At 41.2% G+C, this 26,122-nt stretch overlaps 1 protein-coding gene across 1 annotated transcript in view; it reads right to left on the reverse strand.

Moving 5' to 3' along the window:
* slc35f1 (solute carrier family 35 member F1) overlaps positions 1–26,122 on the reverse strand; it is a 166,553-nt gene that overhangs the window by 16,448 nt on the left and 123,983 nt on the right. Inside the window, exon 7 of the mRNA XM_030771861.1 lies at positions 7,395–7,549. Coding sequence (XP_030627721.1) covers positions 7,395–7,549 — 155 coding nt within the window. The remainder of the gene's footprint in view (positions 1–7,394; positions 7,550–26,122) is intronic.

Here is a 26,122-nt window from a genome sequence, read left to right on the forward strand (position 1 = left end):
CCACCACCCCTGCTTTTACCTGTTGCTACTGCAGCTCTGTCAGCCCTGAAGACCGTGCGCCCCTCTAGTTCCACCACGTTGTTTGGGACATCATTGTTTAGCCATGTTTCCGTGAAAAACATGAGGTTACAGTCCGTAAGCCTTTTCTGTGTGAGGGTCCAAGTCCTTAGTTCGTCCAACTTGTTGCTAGAGACCGTACATTGGCGAGGAAGATACTAGGTAGCGCTTGCCGGTGCGGATTTAGCCTTAGCCTAGCACGCAGACCTCCACGCTTCCCCCGTCTTTGTTTACGGTCTCTGCGCCGCCACCGGACACTTCCGGATGGGATGAGTTGTCCGACAGACCGCTGTGTCCTTTCTAACTCCGGTGGTAGTCCGTCAAAGTTGAATGGAAAGTCCAAAACTATGTTGCTGCACCGATTGTTGATATCAAGAAGAGCCTGTTTACTGTATATGAAGTTCGCATAGCTGAATCGGGCGAACACGTAGTAGACAACCAGATAAATTAACACTATTTTGCTAAATCTGGTAAGACACTGAGCCTCGCGTTGTGCACGCGCCGCCATCTTGGTCAGTAGTGATGGTAATGGCAGAAATAGAATAATTAGATAAGGACATGTCCCAACAAGCCCTTCACGCACGCACACATACACTGGCACCGTCAAGTAACGTAAAATAAACCCAGATTCTAGCCGAAACATTTTCTTAAACACTTCTTCAATGGAAATTCTAAGGTAGCAGGCAGATGACTTTATGGCTCTAATAATGAGTGTATTTAGTAGCTACAACAGCAAAAGAAAAAAATATCTCCCCACTAATGGTAATTTAATAAACATGAATAGACAACACTTACAGTGGTTTTGCCTTTCTGGCAGTCCATCATCCAGAATAGCACCTGTGTGTTTTCTTTTCAGGTGCTTGTGCATAGAGCTAGTGCTGCTATTATTACTTTTGTGGGAAATTATGTATTACATTTGTAGTCCGTAACTGCTATTACGTTAGTGGGAAACTTATTACATTTGTGGGATTATTACATTAAAAGCTGCAGATTTGTATTACATTGGTGGTTTATAAAATTTGTGGGATGTTGTTACGTTTGCAGGTGTTACATGCCTGTTGTGGGAAATCATCAAATCCACCTCCATATATCTCACTGCTTCTTGAAGCTCTTGAATAACACTACTCTTAAGACAATTTCATACCAGCTTCAAGCTCACTGGGAGACCTCCCTTCTTGCTCCTTATATTAACATGGTAACCTTGCCTCTCTTATGCCTGATACTGAGTTCTCTTATGACTGCTGTGAGAACATGTGTGTAGAAAAGGGACAGTATGTTGCAACTGAACCCTTTGATCTACCCCTGTTAGACCTTTTCATCGATGAAAGCAGATATTGTATCGTTGAGCCATGTTATACTGGATGGGTGCTTGTAAGTAAGGATGTTGGTTAAAATGCTGCAGAGGGATCCCTGTCCAATGGGGGTGCTCAGGTGGCTGAGCTCCATGCCCTTAAGGCTGCTTTACTCATTCTTCATAATCCTGTATACATGATGACATTTATACTGGGAGTGTACGTGCTTATGGAGTTTTTAGATTTAGATAATGCTATAAATACTTCTCATTTTCACACCTGGTATGTGCCAAACATTGGACACTTTCCTTTTCCAAGTCTAAGCCTCTATGTGCTACAGCTGGCGGCCATACATGCTTTTGGAGTTTAGGCAGAACTGAATTGGTAGGAGGAAGCACTTGTAATGTTATAATCATGTGTATAAGCAAGGGGGAATATACCGCTCCTTTGCTATATGTCTCTTGTTCTTGTAATAATGCTTTCTAAATTCCTTATAATGGTGTATACTTCATTTGTTGGGATATAACTTATCCGTATCTCCTGCCCTACTGGATGAGTACATATTTAGCATATGTACTCCTGGCCATTAGACATGCACCCACAAAACTTGTCCCTGTGGTCAGGAAACACATTTCTCATCAAGGATTCACCAGAGAACTCAGCAAATTACAATGTGTCTTTGGGGCTTTGATTCCAACCTGGAGAATTATTGATAGGATAGTGACTTGGATGTTAAAAACTACTGCTAATCAGACTCTAAAACAATCCAACCTATTTCTGATGAACTGTGCCAGAGGGGCAAAACTGTGCCTCTCTGGATACTCCATTAGCTGTGTAAGGTGGTACTTGTTAGGTTATTAGTCAGGAATATTGTGCTTATCCTCCTGATTGTAGCTCTGATGTGAACAATTTAGCTGAGATCATCAACAAGCAGGTAGGACAACTACATAAGAAACGTGGATTGTTTTCCTCTGGTTAGGATTATAGCTGTAGAAGTTTCCTCTGTAGTACTGTCCTGACAGGTTTCCTTATCCTTTTGGGGTGCGGTTTGGTCTTATTTCCTTGTCTCTTTTTAGTCTTACTACACATTGTTGCTGATACGACCTAATCTCAGCTACTGTGCAGTCCAACTCTACAATCAGTATTAGTTAATGTCTCCATAAGGAGAATCTGTTTATACTGATATTTTTGTATCAAGTTGTGTTCATGAATTACACTATTGGCGTTACACAAGCTAGTACACGATAAAGCCATATCCCCTGTTCTCCATTGGCTTTGTATTGCATGCACCTTTAGACTGTAATTATGAGAGGGACTTTTCCCTCAGTCTTGCCCCCTACTGTTTGTGTGCACCACTTACTTATTTCTGGTAAAAGAGAATATTTTAAATAAATCTCTCTTTGGAATTTACCTTATATAAGCGCCTCAGTACATCACAATCAACAGATGTAACACATGTGACAAGTAAGTGGTTTTTGTACCCTGTCTAGTGAGACATGAAGTGTTTTGTGGAGAGGAACGAAACCCTGCAGTGACAGGGTGGACAGACTTGGCCTGATTAAAATGATTAAAACGACTCAGTTCAAACCAGCATCATCCATTTTATTCAGTTTGTTTGACTGGGAATTTAACAATGTGTTTAGCAGACACAGCACTCAACCCATGTTTCTTCAATCATAATTAACCAACCCTTCAGACAAATTTCATATTAATCAATTCATAAACTAATTGGAGACCTTTCAATGTCACAATCAATGATACTCTGAAGATTATATAAATATTTATGCATTTGCAAATGTCAGTACAACCTTGATTCTATCCCTTCCCTTCAGAGCAGCAAAACAATTCAATCTGTATATCTCTGTTTCAGTCCAAGCCCATCTTTATCATCACAATGTATAGTTTAATATAATCAAATACAGTTCACTATAATCCCACTCACAGTTTACTGTAATCCCAAATACAGTTTACTATGAGATCAAATATAGTTCACTGTAAGATCAAATGCCGTTCAACGGAACAAAACATAAGTTCCATCTCGTATGGTAAGGATATTATGACGGCATTGTAAGTAGTTGATAAGTGGTGCTGTTAACATCCTGACCCTCCACTCAACACCTCCAGTCAAGTGTATCCAATGACTCTCCCACCATGGTGGCACCATGACATTTTTTTTTTCAAATGACCACACCCTACCCACAGTGATTTCACAAAAGTATGGACAAAGCATTTACTTCTATAATGAGTTCAAAGTGAGCTTCAGACACATGGTCACCTTGTTCACTGGAATAACTTCTGAGAGCATTTGTAGTCCTATATGTCTTTAGGTTTATGATTATTAAAGAAAAAGCAAACATACTGTTGAAAATATGCCTAAGCTGCAGTCAGTTGAGTTAACAGTTTTTGAATCTGTCTACATCCACACAAAGCAAGACAGCTAATGTGGAAAACAGTGATAGCTCAGTTCCACTTTGAACAGCACTCAGTGCTACTGATTACCTTCGATATGCATACTGCACTGAAAAACACAAGCACATTTCCCAAAACTACAGAACAGCATAATTGTTGAAACCATAAAAAAAGTGCCAGGAGTACAGTTGTGTTGCTGTAATTCCACTACTTTTGGAAGTAACAAGTAATGTAACTAATTATCTTTTCAAATTAAATAATGCAGTTACAATCACTGAGATTTAAATGGACTCGTTACACATTGCTTTTGTCTTGTGTGAAAAGATTAATGGACAGCTGCAGACAAATGCAGCCTATTCCCCCAATTTTCTGTTTATGATGCTTAGTTGGTTAAAGCGCCTGTCTTGTAAACAGGAGATCGTGGGTTCGTATCCCAGCGGTGCCTGTTTACTATGGGCAGCTGTGGACTAGAGGTTAGAGAACTGGGCTTGTGACTGTGACAGGAATCACCGGTTTGATTCCTGTGACCAACATCTACAGTTGTGTGCCCCTGAGCAAGGCACTCCCAATGCCCCCCGGGTGCAGGAAATGCTGCCCACCTGCATCTGGTGTGTGTGTCCTCACTGGTGTGTAAGGATGGGTTAAACGCAGAGGACAAATTCACTGCTCATTGTTCATAGTGTGTGTGTGCGCAATCTTTGGGATTCTATCCTATTGGATGATCTAACGTCATGTGACCTTAGGTGGCGCAATGAATGAGTGAATCAATCAATCAGCATTAGCCCACACAACAGCCAACAGTTCGGGCAATGTGAGCTTGCTGTCCTGGAAATATGGACATTATTTTTCCCTCCTAGGAGATCATGGACAAAAATATACCGGTGAGTTGTGGTGAGTTGTGTGTGAGAGAACTTTAGCCACATCAAAGAATAGTAATTCTAATCTTTTAAAGTACCTGGTAAAGCAACACACTTCTACAAAGCTAATTGCGAAAGACCCCAGTGCTAGCGCTGCTGACCAAAGAGCAGGGGTGTTTCTAGCTATTGAAATGATCAGGGGCTAAGTCTGGGGTTAAGAAGACTGGAACTTTCCAACTGTGTGTGCACTGTGCAGTGCTTGATTACTCCCCCCTCTCTCAGACGTTGCAAGTACAGGTCAGTTCTGTTACACAATATGTCTGTTGGTTTGCTACAAACACCTCCTTTTTCAGGGTGAAAATATTCAGGGCTAGGCAAGCCAAGGCTTGTTTTGCTTGGTATACATTAATAAGAGGATTGAAGCAAACATTTAGAAGTAACGCAAAAGTTACTTTCCCTTAAAAGTTACTTTTATATGCAGTAACTGGTAAAGTAATTCAATTAATTTAGAAAAAAGTAACTAGTAACTGTAACTAATTACTAATTTTCAGTAACATGGACAACACTTGTTCTAAAGGCCGTCCTCTTTACTTGCCTATGCTAATGGTATACCCTGTTTCTTATTTGGTATGGTCTATTTGCATATCATAATTGCTCACGATGACGTAAGCTAATTGATACACTTGTTGCATAACGCTGAGTTTGCAAGTTCAAGTTCTCATGTGTCAAAACCTGTATTTCCCCTTGGTGTGCGTACATGTAAAGTAAGTGCTTCCTTAATGTATACAGTTCAACAATATGTATAGTGTTCCCAAAGTATGTTCTGTGTAGTTTGTTCGCCTTGCAAACGTTTTAAGTTAAGCCTTTGGTTGCATTCTCTTGTAGTCTCGCTAACTAGTCCATGCCCACACCTTGTCAGCTAAACAATAAGAACGGCAATGTAAGCCACTAGTTAATTTATTATTGGTCCCGTTACATTATGGTAATGCCCTCATACCTCATTCTCATTTCATACGATAAATAATCGACTATTCGTTCTTGGGCATGTGAGGTATTTGGCCTGTGCAACTGAATATTTGTCTATGCCCTGTTAATGTGTACACGCATTTATGTTACCCATTGAGTATGCTGCATCATGTATATAGTACAGTTTAACCTTATATTCTATGGGGCATTAACGTTGCTAGTTTGTTTGATTGTTTTATTACAAATGTTCCGATTTTTGTATAATGATAATCTTCCATTTTGCTACTTGTATTATAGTAATATGTGATGTTGGAGTGCCACCTTATGGTCAATTTCAGTACCGACACCTTTGTATAGCCTTTCGTGTGGAGGTTTAACCCATGCTACTTCTCTAATGCTCACTGTTGCCTATGTGTATTGTTTATAGGAAACCACACCCTGATAGTTCCCTTTGTTCATCAGAGTACAGATACTCCACATTTTGACAGTTGTGTGACAGTGGCAATACTCCAATAAAAGGATCAACTTTACCCTTGGACTTGTGATTCTAACAGATCACCTGTGTTGGGCTAGTTTTTTCGAACCCGGCACATCAGTTTCAATTGGGATATCCTCAGTCAGCCAGTCCTTCATTTCAACACTGATAACACAAATATATTGTTTGGAACAAGGCTGTGGCTAAGTCAAGCATAAATTAAAATAAATTATGTGAGGCCTCCTTATACCCTTCACAAGGAATCTGTTGTAATGCTCAGAACAACTCCTGTTTGAGACCTAGACCAAGGCCAGAAGTCTTCTGAGTGTCACTCACTGCATTACACTTCCAGCAGGAGGACTTCAACGCAGGAACCTGCTTTCACTCTACGCTTTACTGAGGAAACCTCAGTGTAACCTCAACATTCTAAACATTTATTTACTAGTTAGATAATTTTGGGGGCTCTTGGGGTGTTTGGGTGCCTCATTGGAAAAGGTGCTAGCCCTGGATTTGTATCCAGTGGTGGTGTTTGCAACTTGTGCATCCACACAAACACAATTGGCAGTTTTTGTGGGTGGGGGGCTGGCAGGGGATTGTCTCCCCATTGCTCCAATAGCAACACCCACTGGCCAGTCAGAGCACCAGATTACTGTTGGATGGATCTGTGGAGCATAGCGAGAACCACTGTGCATGTTACAGCTGTTTAAGAAAGTCCTCCACAGTCTGGTGAAAAGAAGCGCTAAGCAACTCTACACATATTAGAAGAGACATGTCTTAGTCTACACTCTCCCTGTTCGGCATGGGAAACATGGTTGGCTGCCACTAAATCATAAGAAAAGGTGAAGGAAAAACAGGTAACACCTGCAAGGGCCTACGATTGCAGAAAATAATCTAGTGTTTCACTTTTTCAGAGATTATGCCACATGACATAACAAAGCTCCCTTTTCCTCCTTCACTTTCCTCTTTTGCACATGGCAGCTCTCCTCTGATGGCATTATCTAACTCAAATTGTTTCCCTTATACTCTTGACATTTATCAGAGATTTCAGAAACATGTTAACAGTTTCCACCAGTGGGAAGTTGCTATGACTGGCACTTATTCCTTGTTCCATCAGTACACCAAATGCAATAATTCTAATGGTGTTTTATCAGTAATGGAATAAAAATTCAGTTATTCAACTGCCAGAAAAGGTAAATGAAGTGACCTGCCCTCACCCCAAAAAACAATGAAAACATCAGGTTAGAGGTTAGTATAAGTATAGGGGCCACTCCATGAAGCTAAAGTACAACAGACAGAGCAAGGGATAGCCATCTCATTGGATGCTAGTGACACGCTCACCTTGTACTGAAACAGGAACAGACCACAGAAGAGACTGTACAGGTCGGCTGTCAACAGAGAAAGGTTAATGGCTGTGGCACTGGTCCTCTTGATGACCACAGGCATGAAGCTGTACAGGCCAAACATGCAGGCGCTGAAGCCAATGTAGAGTAACCCTGGAGAGAGAGACACAGAGCTGTTACCACATGACCACATTTAGCAACACAAGTCAATAAATTACAGTGACATAAGGGAAGGATTTTCTGACGAATATTTAAAGAGAATCATGTTTTAAAAGATGGAATTTGCATTGGCAAACTCAACGTGTAAGGTTAATGACATCAGTCACTTCTGAACAGGCCCTGCGTTGAGCACTACTAACATTTCACCATGTAAGGTATAGACCAGGGGTCGGCAACCCGCAGCTCTGGAGCCGTGTGTGGCTCGTCAGCACCTCTTCAATGGCTCTCTGTAGCTTTGACCACAGATTACACCAAAATAAATAATGGTTATTTTTGTTTTATGTTTACTCATTCTTGTTGCGTGGTGGTTAATCTTTTCATAGGGAACACTTCTTAATTTCTGTGGAAATTAAAAAAAAATGTTTTAATACTTCGTCCACTAAAGTATGCGTCACATCCTGTGTACTCACACCTCTGGGCGCTTTTCCAAGCAGGTGGCTAAAATGCAGATCTGACCCCTGCCCTCGTTAAGCTATCATGGATAAATCCAAGAAAAGAAAGGTGTTTGAGGAAAATAGAGTGTTTATTTCTGCTTTCACCACCAACGATGCTGGCTTACCTGTATGGTTGATATGTGGCAAGAAATTAGCAAACAACAACAAAAAAAATCTAATGCTGTAGGCCTATTGTATTTCTACAATTTCATAAATGCATTATAAACGATAGTTTTTGTATATAGAGTATAACTATATACAAAATTCTATAAACTGTGTTATCTTTATTTTAAGGGTCAAATAGGTCCAGATGAATTTTATTTGGTGGGAGGGGGAAAATATGGCTCTTTTGATAATAAAGGTTGCAGACCCCTGGTATAGACATATGTAGTCTTATCTGTCCTTCAAATGCCCCATAGATAAAGATTTCAAGGAGAGTCAAGTTTACTTTGTCATACAGAATCAGTTCTTATTTTTCCTTTTGAGTATTTCAGATGAAGCTCATTTCCTCTGCTGCCAACAAGGCTGTTTCAGCTCTGAGGACTAGGAATGAAGCCATGTTGCAGTTGGATAGAGCGTATGTAAGGGGGGGGGGGGGGGTTTATCATCTTTCATCCAGAGGAGTACTAATGGGATTAACTGCCACAAAGTAATTAAATGATCTACCAATGTATTTTCAGGACATTCATTCCAAAATGCATTTGTAAAGGACATGACTTTTATTTTCACAGATGAAAATACAACAGCAGCACTGGCAGATTAGTCATCTGTTTTGAAACAAAAATATTACAGCACTTATCTGACACAATGTGGCTGATAAAGACAGACTCCTTTCAACTTAAAACATTTCCTTAATTCATTCATCTCACTAAAAGCAAAAAGAGTCTTACTAAATTACTTCTCATTTTATTCCGAGATCACCTACTGCAAGAGCTCTCAAACAGCCCTTCCTTAGACTGATGCATGTGGAGGACAGAAACTGTCACACCTCCACTTTTATACCCCTGTCTTCTGGCCAATCAGAGCCAAGTTTGCCAGCTCATTAAACAGCTGTTCTTTGTTCATTAGCTCCGTATTTGATTATCATGCATACCTGTTCCTTATTAATTATCTGATTTAGTCTCTTGTATAAATACTCCTGGTTTTCCATCAGTCACTGGCAAAGTTTCTCACAAATACGAGTACAATAGCTTCATACTCTTCATATTCTCCCTCTTTGTCGTTGTTAGCCTTCCCTGCTCCTTGTGAGGCACCCTGCTCCTTGACCTTTCCCAACTCTAATCCAGTTCCTGTAGTTGCCTCCACAGCTCCTGTCTGTGTTCTTGTTGATGTCCCATAGGTTCTGGCTGAAATTCCTATTGTTGTTCCCCGGGGTCCAGTTGCAAAGCCCAATGTCCCAGAAGCAGGCATTTCTGTTGTGCCTGCAGTCCCCGAACCACAAGCCCCTGATCCACAAGCTCCTGAAACTTCAGAAGTAATGACTTCTGTCCCAGAGATTCCAACAATTAAAGCTTCTGCTTGAGAAATACCAGTGGCAGAACTAGCCACTTTTCCAGCATCAGTTTCAAAGCATGTCTGTGAGTCTTCTCGTGGATCTCCTCCTATCTCTGAGCCTGCTCAGAGAAAGGTTCCTCGCCCAGATTTGTTTTCATAGCCAGTTGTAGAATATACCCCTGAGCCTGTTTCAGAACCATGCACTCCAAAATCTGCACCGAAGCTTGTTCCTGTACCCAAATACCAAACCTAACCAAGTCTCCAGAGTCAGTTCCTGTACCTGACCAGCTGCCAGTTCCAGTTCTGGTATCTCCAGTTCCAGATTCCAGTCCTGAAGGGCTTTCAGCTTCTGCAGTCTTTCTGCCCAGGCTTCTAGCCTTTGCAGTCCAACTGCCTGCCCCACCGAGGCTGCTTGGATTGCTGCCAGCTCAATTCAGTGTCCCATCACTGAGGTCAGTATCAGCAGTACCACCTGGGTCACTAGTCCTGTTCCATGGGTTTCCAGTTCTTGCAGTTCAGCCACCTAGGTTACCCCCTGTTGTGCCTGCATCTCCATCACCTGCAGGCCTATCAACCTGATTGTCTTAATTTCCTGCAGACCTGCCCAAAACTGCTCTGCCTTGGCATCCAGCTCCTCTGGTCCTTTTGGCTGCTTCACCTCCAGTCCTGTTGTCCAGGTCATCACCAGCTCCACCCAGGGCTCTATTTCCGTTGCCACCAGCACCTCCATTCTCCTTGTCTCCAGTCCCACCAGGCCTGATAAACCTCAGTTACCATACCATGGCCCCCAGCACTGCCTTCTTGCCTACCTCCTTGTCCTTGTCAGCTTTCCTAGCTCCTTGTGTGCCAGACTGTTCTTTGTAGCCTCTCAGTCCCTGGTTTGCCTCTCTAATCTTATGTACTGACTGTGTCCTGTTTTCTCATTTCTTTTTTGTGTTTGTTCTATAGCCTGTTTACTGTGCACCATTCTCTATGTGTTTCTGACCTTGACTCTGGATAGCATTTTGACATACACAAAGACACCTACCGCTCACAGCACAGCAAACTGTATCATAACTTAATAAGTTGGCAAATAGCGCTTTGCAAATAAGTGATAGATGTATACTATGATGTAGCCTAAATCTCTAAACTGACAAGCAACTCCACTTCACCTGTAGACCACTAGTGTAGCCACAGGTGTGCCTGGACGTGCAGATGTGCCTGTGCCATCTAAATCTAAAGCTGGCACACCCAGCATAAAAAATGGACTAATGGACAGAGACTTGCTGTCGCTTGTAATGAAAGTTCAAAGTTCAAATGAGCGTGGGGCAGTGTTGATGCAGGTGCTGCCTTTATGCTAGTAAACTGGCGGTAAGTGACAGATTACAGCAAGCTTATGGTTGTGTGGTTATCTTAGCTATTAGAAAATCTGATGTGATGTAGTTGCATGTCCAATGCTGCAGATGTTCAGTGAGTAGACCATTGCAGTTGCCACAACTCCAGGTGTGACATTGCTTTTATGCAACAGTCAGAGATGGGCAGTATTTCAGTTAAATATTTCAGTTAAGTATTTCAAATGCTAAATTGTAATTGTAAAATTATTGCAGCATTAAATGAAGAAATAACATTACAGCTTGCCTCTGCCACCTTATTTCTTGAAACCATCACATGTTGCTAAGCAACAGTAAACAATACCAGGATTGATACAGTGTATAGTAGGCAAATACTCTGAATAATGTTTTCATGAGATCTTAAAATAAGAGTTAAAAACTGTTGATCTACAGATCACTTTTTGCTTTGGTTCTTGCACACATTCTATCCCACAGGCCCACCTAAATGAATATTTCTGGCTATGCTATTGGGTTGCACAAAAGTAATTCTGCTGATTCCAAAGAATTGTTGGCTATTACATTGTCTAGATTATTCATATTAAAATTTTAAATTTGAAAAATCTACATTTCCACTTTTTCCATGTAAGTGAAGCTAAGACAAAGTAAACAGAAATTTATATGGACAGAAACAAAACACACCAGCAAAAGCACACTCTATTGTCAGGACGCTGGAAGCTATTATTTTATTAAGAAGTTAATGGATTTTGTTAAGCATTTTGTTATGATGTGATGCTATTTTGACAGTTTATTTGAAGACTCTCACCTGCCATTTTCAAATCAGTTGACCTCAATAGAATTTTGTTATTTATTTATTTAAAGATCAAGATAAGAGTAATAAAATAAAAGAGTCTTTATTCAACTATTTATTAAATAAAATATTTATCAAAGAGTATTTATTTAAGAGTCAAAAAACTGTTATGGTTGAACTACAAATCACTTTCTGTTTTGGTTCTTGGACACATTTTACGCCACAGGCCCACATAAATTAATATTTCTATCTATGTTACTACTGTAGACCTGTGGTTTTACCAAAGACAAGTTTGTAATATGTGCACATGAAAAACTAGTTTGATATCTCCATACACCTACATCAACTGTACTTTATCACAAATGAAAGTTAAGAAAAACATGGCTCATTTTTTAAATGCACATTAAACACAGTGTACACCACTGTGACACAAATATACCAAAATGCAGTATAGCAGGTGAAATTATCATTGGAAGTATCACAAGAAGCCTATCCCAGGGCTCATAGGGTGAAAGGTGGGGAGACACCCTGGACAGGTCACCAATCCATTGCAGGGCAGACACACAGACAAACACACTCACACCTAGGGGCAATTTAGTGTCTCCAATTCACCTAACCTGCATGTCTTTGGAAGGAAACCCACACAGACATGGGGAGAACATGCAAACTCCACACAGAAAGGACCCTGGATAAGAGATCTAGATAAGAGATAGGATATAGATATAGATAGACAGGAGTAGGAACAGAGCCAGGGGGAGCTAACAACTGGAATCTGGTAATGGTATTCCCACATTTATGAGGTGACAATTGGGAAGCCAGCCCCTGATCAGTTGATCAGTATTGCCACAGATGGGAGTAATCACTCTCTGGCTCCCTCAGTGGCCCTCAAGCAGTATAATTCCACCGAAATTTCCTTGTTGGATAATATAAAACTAAACATGACAAGACACGGTATGAAAACCGTGTGGCTCCACAGCTATCTAGCCTCCACTGCGTCGCAGGTTCCACAATTTAACTGAAGTAAATGTGCAAAGGTGCAATCTCTTAAAGTAACAGTATACAATTTACCAAAAAATGGATAAAATGGTCTATTCTAGACATAGTTTAACTTTGTTAACTACGTTTAATCTTCTAACGTATTTATACATTATAATTTGTTAACCTTTAATGTCCTAGAATCCAAAGGTTACAATTCAAACTGTACATCTTCAAGGAAAGATATAAGAAAACTTATATAAGAAAATGAGAAAATAACAGGCTGATCCTTGTCTCATACAGTGATTTTAATAATTAGATAACTCTGAGGGGTTGATTTCATTATGTTTGCCATTAAATACACCAACAATTGCACAGCATTGAGTATACAAAAATAAATAAACGACTGCATACATAAACAGCATGGTTAAACTTACAACTATTTACAGAACTTCCATTAGAACATAAACTGCTACCCTTAATATTACAGTTGTAAACTCTTACTCCTTAAAGCATAGTCATTTTTTATTAGAGAAGAAGACTGCTGCTGCAGAGCATGCCCTTAACTGCACGCCACACAGCTGTGCCGAGGCAGAATGAAATCTAACTGGCCATTGTATGAGTGCAGACAAAACAAGATGCTTAGCCCCAACGCTTAGTTTAATGCTAGGTTGAAGGAAAAGGTTGGGTTGGAATCAATGACAAACTGTAAACAACCAATCAATGGGTAGAAATGTAAATAGCTTATTTATTCTGAGTATTTTGAGTTTGTTTATTCTGTATCTTCAAGGTGTATTTTGATTTGCATTTATGTTTTCAATATCACTATATATCATACTGTACTGTATGTCACCAATCAACCAAAAAAAAAAAAGAAAAGAAAAAAATGTTTCATCACCCATGGACCTCAAAAAACTGCAACCAATGAAAACAAACAAACAAACAAAAAACCCTCATGCAGCCCAACACCAACAACTCATGGCATTGGCATTGCTCACCATAGGACAACATCGATGAGCCAACCAAACCTGCCTGAGGGGTTGCAGCTCACTGCTAACTATGTGTGAGTACTTATTTTTACAAAACAACAAATATCAACGAATATCAGAATAGGAGAAATAGGATCAGAATAGGACAATAGCACACTTCCACTGTTTAACACACTGTTTCCCTACTGTAATATTCTACCTAAAAAGTTTATTCTCTGGCTTTAGTTCAAAATGAAGATGGCCTAAAAATCTATGTAAAGCAGTATGGTTGATAAAAATATGACTGACAGGTACATTTTTCATCTACCAGTCTCTCAGTTAAGTGAACATTTCAGATGCTGGACACAGGTGTTTGACAACGTAGAGCTCCATTTCAGCTAACCTTACATACAGCTAAAGCCTTAAAGTCATTATGAACAGCAGGCATTCGAAACAAGACACATTCACATCTGTACCCTGCAAACTATAACCAGTTCATAACCAACAGACACAAATCTGGTTCAAAGCGAGTTAATTTAGTTATAATCTTATCAAACTAAGTCAGCACAACAATTACACTCATTAATTGGCCTCTTTCATATTTCATTCAACACAGTTTGACATCATGTAAACGTAAACCATACCGGCTACTTTCTTCTTCATTTTGAATCTACAAGTTGTGCGGGGGAAACATTTCAGTGAGCAGGACTGGCTGAATACTGAAAAGAACAAATACAAATGTCAGGACAACACTATTGTATTATAGAAGTTGTAAATATTATAAACATCATAAACATCAACTGTGTATCATAAATAATGAATTTAAAAAAAACGAAAGAAAAAGTGAATGATACTCAAATAGCGTCTTGAGTGAGAGGTTTTGCCAAAAAGTAAGGGAAACCTGACAAGTACTGGTAAGTACAATGTTTTTGCTTTTATCAGATAATAAACAAGCGGCTGCCAATCACTGACAGGGAGAGTACAGTCAGCCCTCCATATCCGTGGGGGATTGGTTCCAGGACTTCCCGCGGATATCAAAATCTGCGGATGCTCAAGTCCCTTATATAAAATAGTGTAGTATTTCCATGTAATTAACGCACATCCTCCTGTATACTTTAATTCATCTATAGATTACTTATAATACCTAATACAATGTAAATGCTATGTAAATAGTTGTTACACTGTATTGTTTTGGGAATATCGACATGAAAAAGTCTGTACATGTTCAGTACAGGTGCAACCATCATAGATCTAACTACATAGTGCATGCACGACAGCAACAACGTAACATTTTCTTTCTTTCAACACTTACAGATTGTTTTCGTTTAATGACCTGAAAGAGAAATACATAGAGTAAAACACAAGATATCTAAACTACAAGTACATATAGAAAATATAATTATAAATAGAGAAAATATAAATGTTTTAAAACAGAAGTAGTGAACGAACGTTTTTTTTCTGGATTTTTTTTTCTCCCGAATATTTTCGATTCATGGTTGGGTAAATCTGCGGATGCAGAACCCGCAGACAAGGAGGGCCAACTGTACCAGGCATGCCAGGCCCACATGTAATGGAAGGGATGGAAGACATTGGGCCAGCATTCACACATAAGTAGTATGATGTTCACAGTTAACAGCATGCCTTCCCCAAATTTAAACCTAAAATTACAGAGCCCTATAGCCAGGACCAAGTCATACCCCTGCCCCAATTGGAATTGCATCTATTATCAAAAGACAGATGCGAAAACATAAAAAATACATGCTTACATCATACTTTCAAAGTAATACAATTTCCAGTGCTTTTTCAAATTCTGATTCAAATTCAAAGTTATTTGTATAGTGTTTTATTACAGGCAAACTGTCTGGTGAATGGTTTACCAAATGCTGGTATTGACATGGCCACTCTTTGTTCCATCAGGTGACATAACAAGTATCTAGCATTTATCCAGTTTCTTAGCTTAAGACATATCTCTGGCACCCCTGACATCGTCTCCACCCCACCCTCACATATCCCCACACTTCTCTATCACATACAAATATGTCCCCTTTTTCATCCTAAAAAAGATTTTTTTTTCTTCATGTTGATTTTAGGGGCAATCTTAGATGTGTATGTGCATACTAATATGTCACACAATACCGCACAAAATATTTGTCTTTAGATCATCAAGATGGCGGCGTGCAGCAGTGCAAACGGCTTCCCCGGCTCCTGGTTATGGTGTAAAGTTTAGTGTTAGGGGACAGTTCTTTTAAGGTGAGTAGGTGTCCAGATACCATGACCAGTGCAGCTAGGCCAAAAAGGTACAGTCCAACTGAACTTCTCTACCAGTGTTAATTTTGGCTTACTTTTAGTCTTTTGACTAAAATACATGTTCGGTTTGTCATAGATTAGTCATTTGATCATTATTAGTTTTAGTCTAGTTTTAGTAAACGAAAACTAGACAAGTTTTAGTCACATTTTCGTCAATTTGCTTTTTTTTTTCCAAATTAAATCAAGCCCAGATATTTTTAGGCTTGCTATAGGTATGCACAATTAACGCTACCAAGTCAAGTGAACAAGAAAACATAGCCGTCTGCTTCTAGCTAACAAAGTCAAGCCTTTAAGTTGATTTTGATAGAAGTCTAACTTTTTTTTATCATTTCTTGGTGGCGCATCTTCAAATGCCTCTTGAGGTTTGAGGTATTTTTCCAATCGATTTTGCACCCACATTGTTTGCAGTGCGTTTTATCTTCAGTTGTATTATAGCTAAAATGAGTCACAAATCCATTCTTTTTCTTCTTCAGAGAGTAGCCATGATATGAGTTGCCAGATGGGAAATGTCAAAGGATCATACCAGAGGCTTAAAATGATCGTATTTTGAGGGAAATTATTGTACATGAGTCATAACCAAGCGAACAAATACGTCTAAATATATAATTTCAGAAGACACGTATTCACTGAGACGAACGACTTTTTGACACCACTGGCAAGCCACGTTGTTTAAAGGCAAACTTTGCCTCTTGCCTGTCCTCACCTTCCTGTTCAGCAACCCCCCCCCCCCATTTTATTTATTTCTTTATTTATTTTTTGCTGTTTTCACGTTGATTGCGCAGTTAGCTATATCTAGTGCAAAATCTCTTCATGTGAGCGGGCGCTCATTTGACGAGCTCATGTAACTTGTAACACTATAACGATAATTGCATTTCACTGTGTAAATATAGTACTGGCCCGTAATTTACTGCAGTCAGTATAACATACCCCAGACTTCTGATTTGTAAAGAAGGTTTGATTAATGGTTAAGTTAACGACATTCGTGCTCCTGAGTTAATCATCACAACAAGAATGATTGGCTGGAAAAAGTGTAAGAAGAGCTGCGTAAACACCAACTTAAGATCCATATGAATGACAGATCTTTAGAGATCTTTAGATCTTCAGAGAGGCAGAAACAAGCACTGAATATGTAGACCTCGAGGAGTATGTGTCATCTGTCATAGGCTACATCAGCAAATGTGTGGATGATGTTACCACCTCCAGAACAATCACCATCCACCCTAACCACAAGCCTTGGTTGAACACAGAGGTCTGCTCTCTGCTGAAAACCTGTGACTCTGTGTTCAGGTCTGGTGGCGCATCTGCACTCAGAGCAGCAAGGAGAAACCTCACTGCAGAGCAGGCCTGTCGCATAGGCGGTATAGGTGAATGCTAGGGGTGCCGTCCATCCATAGGAGCACCCCAAATTTGTAACTTTTACTATTTTTTACTAGTACTATTTTCTCTATGTCATGACAAGTTGGCAACTTAGATCACAAGATGCCACAAAGCTTTGCACTCTAGAATCTTTTATGACAACATTTTAACTCTCATTTTTAATGCAGTAATTGGACCTCAGCCGTAACGAATAAGTAGCCTGTCTTGTCCATGTGATCGGTCTAGACCTGGCTGTAACTTTAAAATTATGTCTGTAATATTGCATGTACCTATTTTAAATGACAAAACAAAGACAATTAGAACAAAGACACATTTTCGTATCTTGTACACTGGTATGCATATTTTTCACCATTGTTTTGGCACACCCCTATGCACTGCATATGTTGTATACACCAAGTATATATATCAAAAAGACCAAAGCCATCTGGTTGCCATGGAAGACAAAGAAGAAGAGGACGAAAAACTGGAAAAAAACTGAGTTAATGTGATGAATGAATAGTTTATTGCATAGTAGTATTGCATAGTAGTTACTGCTAAAGCAGAGTGTTACTAGCTGCCTTTGGACAAGACTAACGTAAATAAATTAACATCAGTTACCCCTACCTTAAATTCATTAGGGAAAGTTGGAAAGACTATTCAGATGTTTGGGGAATAACCTTCAACATAACTTTGAGAAATGCACTTTTTCTTTTAAGTGTGCTGCACGAAGCATCCACTGTCTGCCTCAAGACATGCATTTTTATTGACATCTTAGTCAAGTTAGCCAATACATGTTTTGTGCATGAATACTACGTGTAATTACTTTTGCTCTTTGTGTTTAGAATGTTATAGGCTATACAGTAATGTGGCTTAGCAGTTTCTGTGTAAGTGTATGAACATAATGATTTGTGGAATTGGGTGCGATGCAAGGGGCACCAGCTAAAATTTTAGCTGGTGCCAAATTGGTCAGGGCTGGCTCTGCCTCACTATGGGTATAAAGAGGGCCAATGCTACCCATGCTCTCAAAATCCAGGGTCATTTCTCTGGCAGTGACCCCCGGTGCATGTGGAGGGGCATCAAGAGCATGACGGACTACTCCCAACACCTCTCCTGGCTTAAGGCTCACCCACCCACCAGGTGAGCTGTCACTTGGTGTGACTGCAGTAAATGTAAGGAGGTCTCTGCAGAAAGTCAACCCCCGTAAGGTCGAGGCTCAGACAACATCCCAGGTCGGGTCATTAGGGACTGCGCACACCAGCTCTCAGAGGTGCTGGCGGACATCTTTAACACCTCACTTTCCCAGGTAATCGTCCCAACATCCCTTAAGACTGCTTCTATGATACCCATCTAAAAGAGGTCAGCAGTGCCTGAATGACTATTTCCCGGTGGCTCTAATCCCAATAATCATGAAGTGCTTTGAACGGCTGGTCATTGCACATATGAAGAAGACCACTGACATCACAGAAGACCCACATCAGTATGCATACATACAGAACCACTCCACTGCAGATGCTCTCATATCTGTGGTTCACCTGGCCCTCAGTCACTTTGAGACCAAGGACTCCTACATTACATTGCTCTACTTGGACTTCAGTTCCACCTTTAACACCATTATCCCACAAAGTTTACACCTTGCATTAAAAATCGATTTTGGTGATCCGATCACAAGTGGACAGCTCAAAAGTACAGGTGTAAATGCATCCAATGCGCATTGAGGTCACATCGAGATCTGATCACTCAGACCACATTCGGAGGTAGTCTGGACGGCATATGACCACATTCTTATAGCAGTGTAAACGTGAATGTGAACTCGACCACATTGAATGACCGCCTACTCAACTGACATCCTCTGCTTACGCAGAAGTGCAAACTCATTCGCGTATGTACACATTCAGTTGTACAGTTTTATCACCCAGCATCCTTAAATTTTCAAAATCACCCCGGTACAAGGTAATTTAAAACTGTTTTGCTCCTATTTCTGTGAAATTGCCGTCAGCCTCGCGTTCGGCCATGTTGTTTCCTGCCTTTCAAGGCTGCGATTCTCTTTTCTCTCAGAAGATGTCGCAAGGGTTCGCTCATACTAGTTTTCCGTCTTTATATATATATATATATAATCAGGGTTTTATATATCTATCCAGAGTTATGACCAATGCCAATGCCAATGGCGGACACTGGCGCATGTTGGCTGCCGCTCCGTCTCTGAGATTTAATGTTTTATAACTTCATCGATGAAATCGACGCTTGTATTTTTTCGGAGTTTACTCTCTTACCTGGACTAACACTTTTAATCAGTTTATGTGGACCACTATCTCCAGTTTAACTCATCATTTTACCTGCCAATGAAGTTCCCTCTACTGCAAACTCCAGGACTTCGGGACTGACTCACAGCTTGCAATTCGTCGCCCTGCTACCGGAGCGGTCCTGGTCTGCCACATCGCTAGCTACTACGAGCCCAACCGGTTATCCCGCCAGGATCTTCCCGTTCTGGTGTGGTCCGTTTGCCGGGCTCGAGTCGTTTTTCTCCGCTAGCCACCATCGCACCGGCTGACCTCCATTTCCCGAGTAGGAGTGCAAAGCTAACTGGTAGCCCCTCCACGCTACTTCTCCTACCCACCGGACTACTGCTGTCCTGCGACTAACAAGCTGTGGATTTCCCGTGTTTACTGCGGAGCTTCCCCTCTCCTGGATGTCCTTCTCCTGGATTGAAGCTAATCGCCAGTTTATGCTAGCGCTCTCCAGCTGGACCATGCCATTACTCTACTCCACCTCTGATCTTCACAACCTCAACAACCACCTGCGTCCGGATTGTATGGACGTTCTCAGGGAGACTGGAATACTTCGCCGCAGCCATTCTCTACACAGAGGATCTGGCCGCATGTTTACATATCACGCTTCATCTCCGTATTCCATTCCATCCCTATGGTCCTGCCGTGCACCAACTTCCGCATTACGTCATCACAACAAACAACATGTGAATCTGGCCAATCTTCGTCCCCTTCCCCGGTCCTCACAATCAACTACAAAGCAACGCCACCTGAAAATGGCTTTGCTGAACATTCGTTCGCTCAACAAAAAAAGCCTTATCCTGCATGAATTTATAATTGACAACAATCTGGATTTCCTCTGTCTCACTGAAACCTGGCACAAACCCCTGGACTATTTATCACTAAACCAAACAACACCAACAGGATTCACTTACATTGACCAACCCCGCACTGATGGGCGGGGAGGTGGTGTCGCTGCTGTATTCCGGGAGGACATCAGAACAACCACCATTTCCACTCCTGTTGCTCGCTCTTTTGAACATATTGCCTGCAAACTCTCAGGCCCCACTCCTCTGGTCACTGCCGTTATTTACCGTCCCCCCAAGCCAAATGCCTCCTTTCTGTCTGACTTCTCTGAGTTTCTGACCCAGTTATGTGCCATCTCACCTTCTATTCTCCTCCTGGGTGACTTTAATGTCCACATAGATGACACTGACTGTAAATTCGCTACAGAATTCCTGGAGCTATTACATTGCTTCAACTTCACACAACATATCAACTTCCCCACTCACAGCCATGGTCACATTTTGGATTTGGTCTGCTCCACTGGACTCTCAATTCATCACCTCTCTAGCCTCAACCTTGATGTCTCAGACCACCTGGCAGTCATTTTGGACATCGACATCCCAATCCCCATTCCAAAAAACAAACGAAATATATCCTTCAGAAACCTCAAATCCGTCTCTTCTTCGGCTCTATCTGCTCTTCTTTCTAGTAAACTGTCCATCTCCTCTCCCCCTCTGTCTGATAATCCCTCTGATCTCGTTAATTATTACAACGACATACTCTCCTCCTGTCTTGATCAGATGGCTCCTGTTAAAACCAAAACCGTTTCATTCACACACTCAGCTCCCTGGTACACTCCTGAACTCCACCAAATGAAAACCCACAAGCGCCAACTCGAGAGACTCTACGAGAAAACCGGCCTCACAGTGCATCTTCAGGTTTATTCAGACTACCTCCAAAAATACAAAGAAGCTCTCACCACGGCTCGGTCCACCTATTACTCAGACCTCATACACTCTGGCTCCAACAACCCCAAGGCTCTCTTCTCCACGATAAACAATCTTCTCAAGCCCACTGACAACACTCTCAAAACCTTTACCGTCAATAAGTGTAACTCCCTCCTTTCATTTTTCCAAACTAAAATCGATACCATTTACAATAATCTGACCACCTCCCCTGCCCTCCTCAGTTCCCAAAGTGCGTCTCTCCGATTCACGACTCAGCCCCTGTCTCAGTTCTCCTCCATTTCCCCAATGGAACTGGCTAACATCATGGCGGGAATGAAAAACTCCAACTGCATTCTGGATCCCGTCCCACCCAAATTCATCAAGGACTGTCTCCCGGTTCTCTCCTCACTCATCACATTGATCATAAACGCCTCCCTCAGTTCTGGTTCAGTCCCCCAAATGCTCAAACTGGCTGCTGTCACCCCCATTCTCAAAAAACCTGGACTCAACCCTGACATCATGTGCAATTTTCGTGCCATCTCCAATCTCCCCTTTCTCTCAAAAATACTGGAATGTGTTGTCGCCTCCCAAATCAAAGCCCACCTCAGCTCAAACGACTTATTCGAACCATTTCAGTCTGGTTTCCGTTCACAGTACAGCACAGAATCGGCTCTGCTCAAAGTCACCAATGACCTACTCCTCTCCTCAGACTCTGGCCACCTCAGCATTCTCATCCTCCTCGACCTCACCGCCGCTTTTGACACCATCAACCATAGCATCCTTCTTTCCCGCCTGGAATCCCACATCAACATCACTGGCACTGCCCTCTCCTGGTTAAAGTCATATCTCACAAATAGACAACAGTTCATCAATATTAATAACTGCACCTTCTCCGTAGCCCCTCTGTCCCAAGGCGTCCCCCAGGGTTCAGTGCTTGGTCCTCTCCTATTCATCCTCTACATGCTCCCCCTTGGCAACATCATCCGTCAGCACAGTCTCCACTTCCACTGCTATGCTGATGATGTCCAGCTCTACATTTCCACCAAATCCATCACCACTGCAACTTACTCTACCCTGACCAACTGTATCACTGAGATTAAATCCTGGATGCAAGCCGATTTCCTCAAACTAAACTGGGAAAAATCTGATATGATCATCATCGGCCCCAAATCCCTCACAAAAAATGCCCACAATGTCTGCCTCACCATCAATAACTCCACATTGTCTCCCTCCCCACACATCCGCAACCTCGGAGTCATTTTTGACAGCAACCTCTCTTTTGAACACCATGTTAACCACATCACCAGAACTGCTTTCTTCCACCTAAAGAACATAGCACGTCTTCGTTCATCACTCTCCTTTTCTGCTGCAGAAACTTTGATCCATGCTTTCATTACATCCAGGATTGACTACTGTAACAGCATTCTTCATGGCTCATCAACCAAAGTCCTAAATAAACTTCAATACATCCAGAACTCTGCTGCTCGCCTGCTCACCCACTCCCGTTCCCGTGATCACATCACCCCAGGCCTTCAGAAACTCCACTGGCTTCCTGTCCCTCAACGGATCCAATTCAAAGTTCTCCTTTTCGCCTTCAAAGCCCTCCACAACCAGGTCCCCTCCTATCTCTCCGACCTGCTCCATCTCCATGCTCCTTCACGAAGTCTCCGTTCCTCTGATGCGAACCTCCTGGCAGTACCATGCAGGACCAAGCACCGGACCTGGGGCGATAGAGCCTTCTCCACTGCTGCCCCCTCCCTCTGGAACTCCCTCCCCCAACACATCCGAGACTGCACTGAACTATCAGCATTCAAATCCCTCCTTAAAACCCACCTCTTTCGAACTGCTTTTAATCTATGATTATACTGCGTTTTATACCCTTTTATTGCACTGATTTTACAACTTTTAAGTCAAATGCCTCTGACACTTAATTCTTATTTTATTGTTTTCTTATTTTTCTCTTATTTTTCTTATGATTATGTTTCTTCTACTGATTATTTTAGGCCTGTCAAGCGACTTTGAGTATCATGAAAAGCGCTCTACAAATAAAATGTATTATTATTATTATTATTATTATTATTACAAGAAAATTAATATTACATAATGTGCAAAAATGACGACGATAATTTAATAACTATGAATCGCATTTTTGTTTCACGTACAGGGGCGTAACTAATTATTATATGACTTAGATAGTTGGCAGGAATTTTGCGAATGCTAATTCATGCAATATAATAACACCCTACACAAGAGACGGCACAGTATGGGTTGAACAAACTGCTGGAAACCCTCGGGGTAGAGCGCAAGAGTGCAATATCATGAGAGAAACCCCAGGGCCCACATGTTATGCCAAGGACAATATTACAAGTCCATTGGGCAGTTTAGTGTGTTTGATTGACACGGAAATGTGGTGAAAGATTCAGAAATACTCTGAAGCAGAAACTGATCGAAATGATGCTGATAAGTTCAAACTGCGGATCTCCTTTGTTTGACAGATATTACGGGTGGTAAAAACATGAACCCCGATGACTGCTGGTCTGCTAACTTGGGAAATCCCATTTTCAGAGACAGATGTCTCGACGGAGATTCCAAGATATCATGCGCTATCTGTGCTTTGATGTCAAGAATACAAGGGCTGCCCACCCTGTGACAGATAAAGTTTCCATATTAGATTTTCGATTAAGTATTGCTTCTTACACACCTAGTGAGAACATAACTGTGGATGAACAACTGTTCCCTATCAAGTCTTTACTGTGTCGTTTCACACAGAACATGGCCATTAAACTGATTTGCTATTAAATTCTGGGTGGCCGCTGACGTTGAAACAAAATACATGTTGAACGCAATTCTCTATCTAGGGAAAGATGACAGTAGGCCGAAAATTTCTTCACCTCGTTGGCACTGGCAAACAATCTTTTGGTCTACGTTGAAGAGAACTTCTGAGTTGGTTGACCAAGTGATTCATGACTCGGTCGTTAGGAGGGGGTTGGGATCACATCTAGGCTATTGTTCTAGGCTATCAGTCGAATACCTCTCCACTTGAAATGGGAACACAAAGCAGTGAGGTACAACATTCCCTGCTTGAACAGGCTGTGTAAAAGTGGTTACAGCATCCCGACACATAGGATACTAAAGAGCTTGAAAAGTACTTTGTTATCTATTTATTTACTTATTACATTTTTCACTGTATACACGATCGCGTGTATCTATCTTGTATAATGTAAAATTCATTCTTTCTTAAGTATTTACTGTAAATAAACTAAAAAGAGGGGTTTTTTTTTCGTGCTGTGATTTAGTTTCAATGAATGGTAAAAATTTGGTCATCTTATGCTACGCTATTTACTCTAAAAGCCTACACACCCGACACAGCTTTGTTTACAAAAATCCATTGCGACATACATATTTTGTAAAAACCACATCCATGCATATTTATTCATTTCCAAGCTGTGCCTACATTTTCTATTAGATGTGTGGAATTAGATTTAGCTGAGACTCAGGATAGATGGTGGTAGGCCACTCGTGGTATGAACTAGTTTTGGCCAAATCATTCTAATGCGGGAGACAAACAATAGACTATGGCACTCTATTGGGAGGGGGTTGGGAGGTGTCACTCGTAGGTTACTCGATAGGCTAGGTGTTAGGCTACCCATACCCACTGAATGCCTTGAAAAGTCGTAGTGTTTGCTTCTATCATGGCATAGAATGATCTGTTAGTTGTGGTAGATAATTAATTTATTAAAATGCAAGTGTAACGCTTGATATGCTCGGCTGGGCTTATTATGTGGTACAAGCGATAATTTCACGGAGACAGATGAGTTCGGAACTGAAACGCTTTAGTCTACTTCTCCAGCGCCACCCAAAGCAGTCTCACACTCTAAATTTTCACTAGTTTTGATTTACATGCATTGTAATTCTCAACCAATTACTGCCTGTCTTGTCATTCCGATAGGTTGTTCTATTGAGTAAGCACAGAGTCCAGTTTATAGTTTACTCCGTCACCCGACATGTCGCCCAACAATTAGACTGTTCAAATCTGTAATCGCTCCCTACAATAGTTAATTTACAATCACAATTGTCTCTGATTTTTGCACTACCTGGACTGTGCCCTACAATAAATTAATCACTAGGGGCAATGATCATTGTCAGTCGACAACTGAATGTTGATAAAGTCGGGCTACGCATTTACAAACCAGCCGCAGTCTAACTCGCAACGTGTGTGATATCCCCTATAATAAACTAATTCTCCAAGGTAGAAGATTAAATGTTAAAAAACAAATAGGCTACTATGAAAATGTTGCCTGAACTAGTCTTGTTCAGATGGTTTTCTCAGTCGAATTTGATCAAGACTTCCTCCGGAATTTATGCCTTTGAAAACACGGTTGCCACAAATAAATAATCAAAACATTATGTTGAATGATGGAAGGGCTGGACAACAAACATTCTAATGAAATAATAATCGACTGCTAACACTGAAATGAATGATACATTGGCCGAACGCGAGTTGATCTTGTAAGCAAACTATTTGCTGCGTGCAAGAAGCGCCATCTAGCGATCATTATGTGTCAGTAACAGTGTCCTTGTCTAATGACTCGGCGGTCTTTTGACCGCCTAGCCACGCTTTAAGTAGGTAAAACCAGCACGGCGCTCCTAGTAGGTAGTCACAGCGGTCAAATGACCGGCACTCGGCGCTTCTAGTGTTAAACTGTCAAATACAAAATTTCTCGATAATACTTTAATTGGTAAGTGGGGCAAGAATTGGAAAAAAGGATGGAAACAAAAGAAGCACCTTTGCAGAACCTACAGACCAAGAAGACATAGAGAATAACTCTGCTACACAGACACATGATGGCAAAGCTAG

This window comes from Chanos chanos, chromosome 4 (genome assembly GCF_902362185.1).
Source record: "Chanos chanos chromosome 4, fChaCha1.1, whole genome shotgun sequence".
NCBI lineage: Eukaryota > Metazoa > Chordata > Actinopteri > Gonorynchiformes > Chanidae > Chanos > Chanos chanos.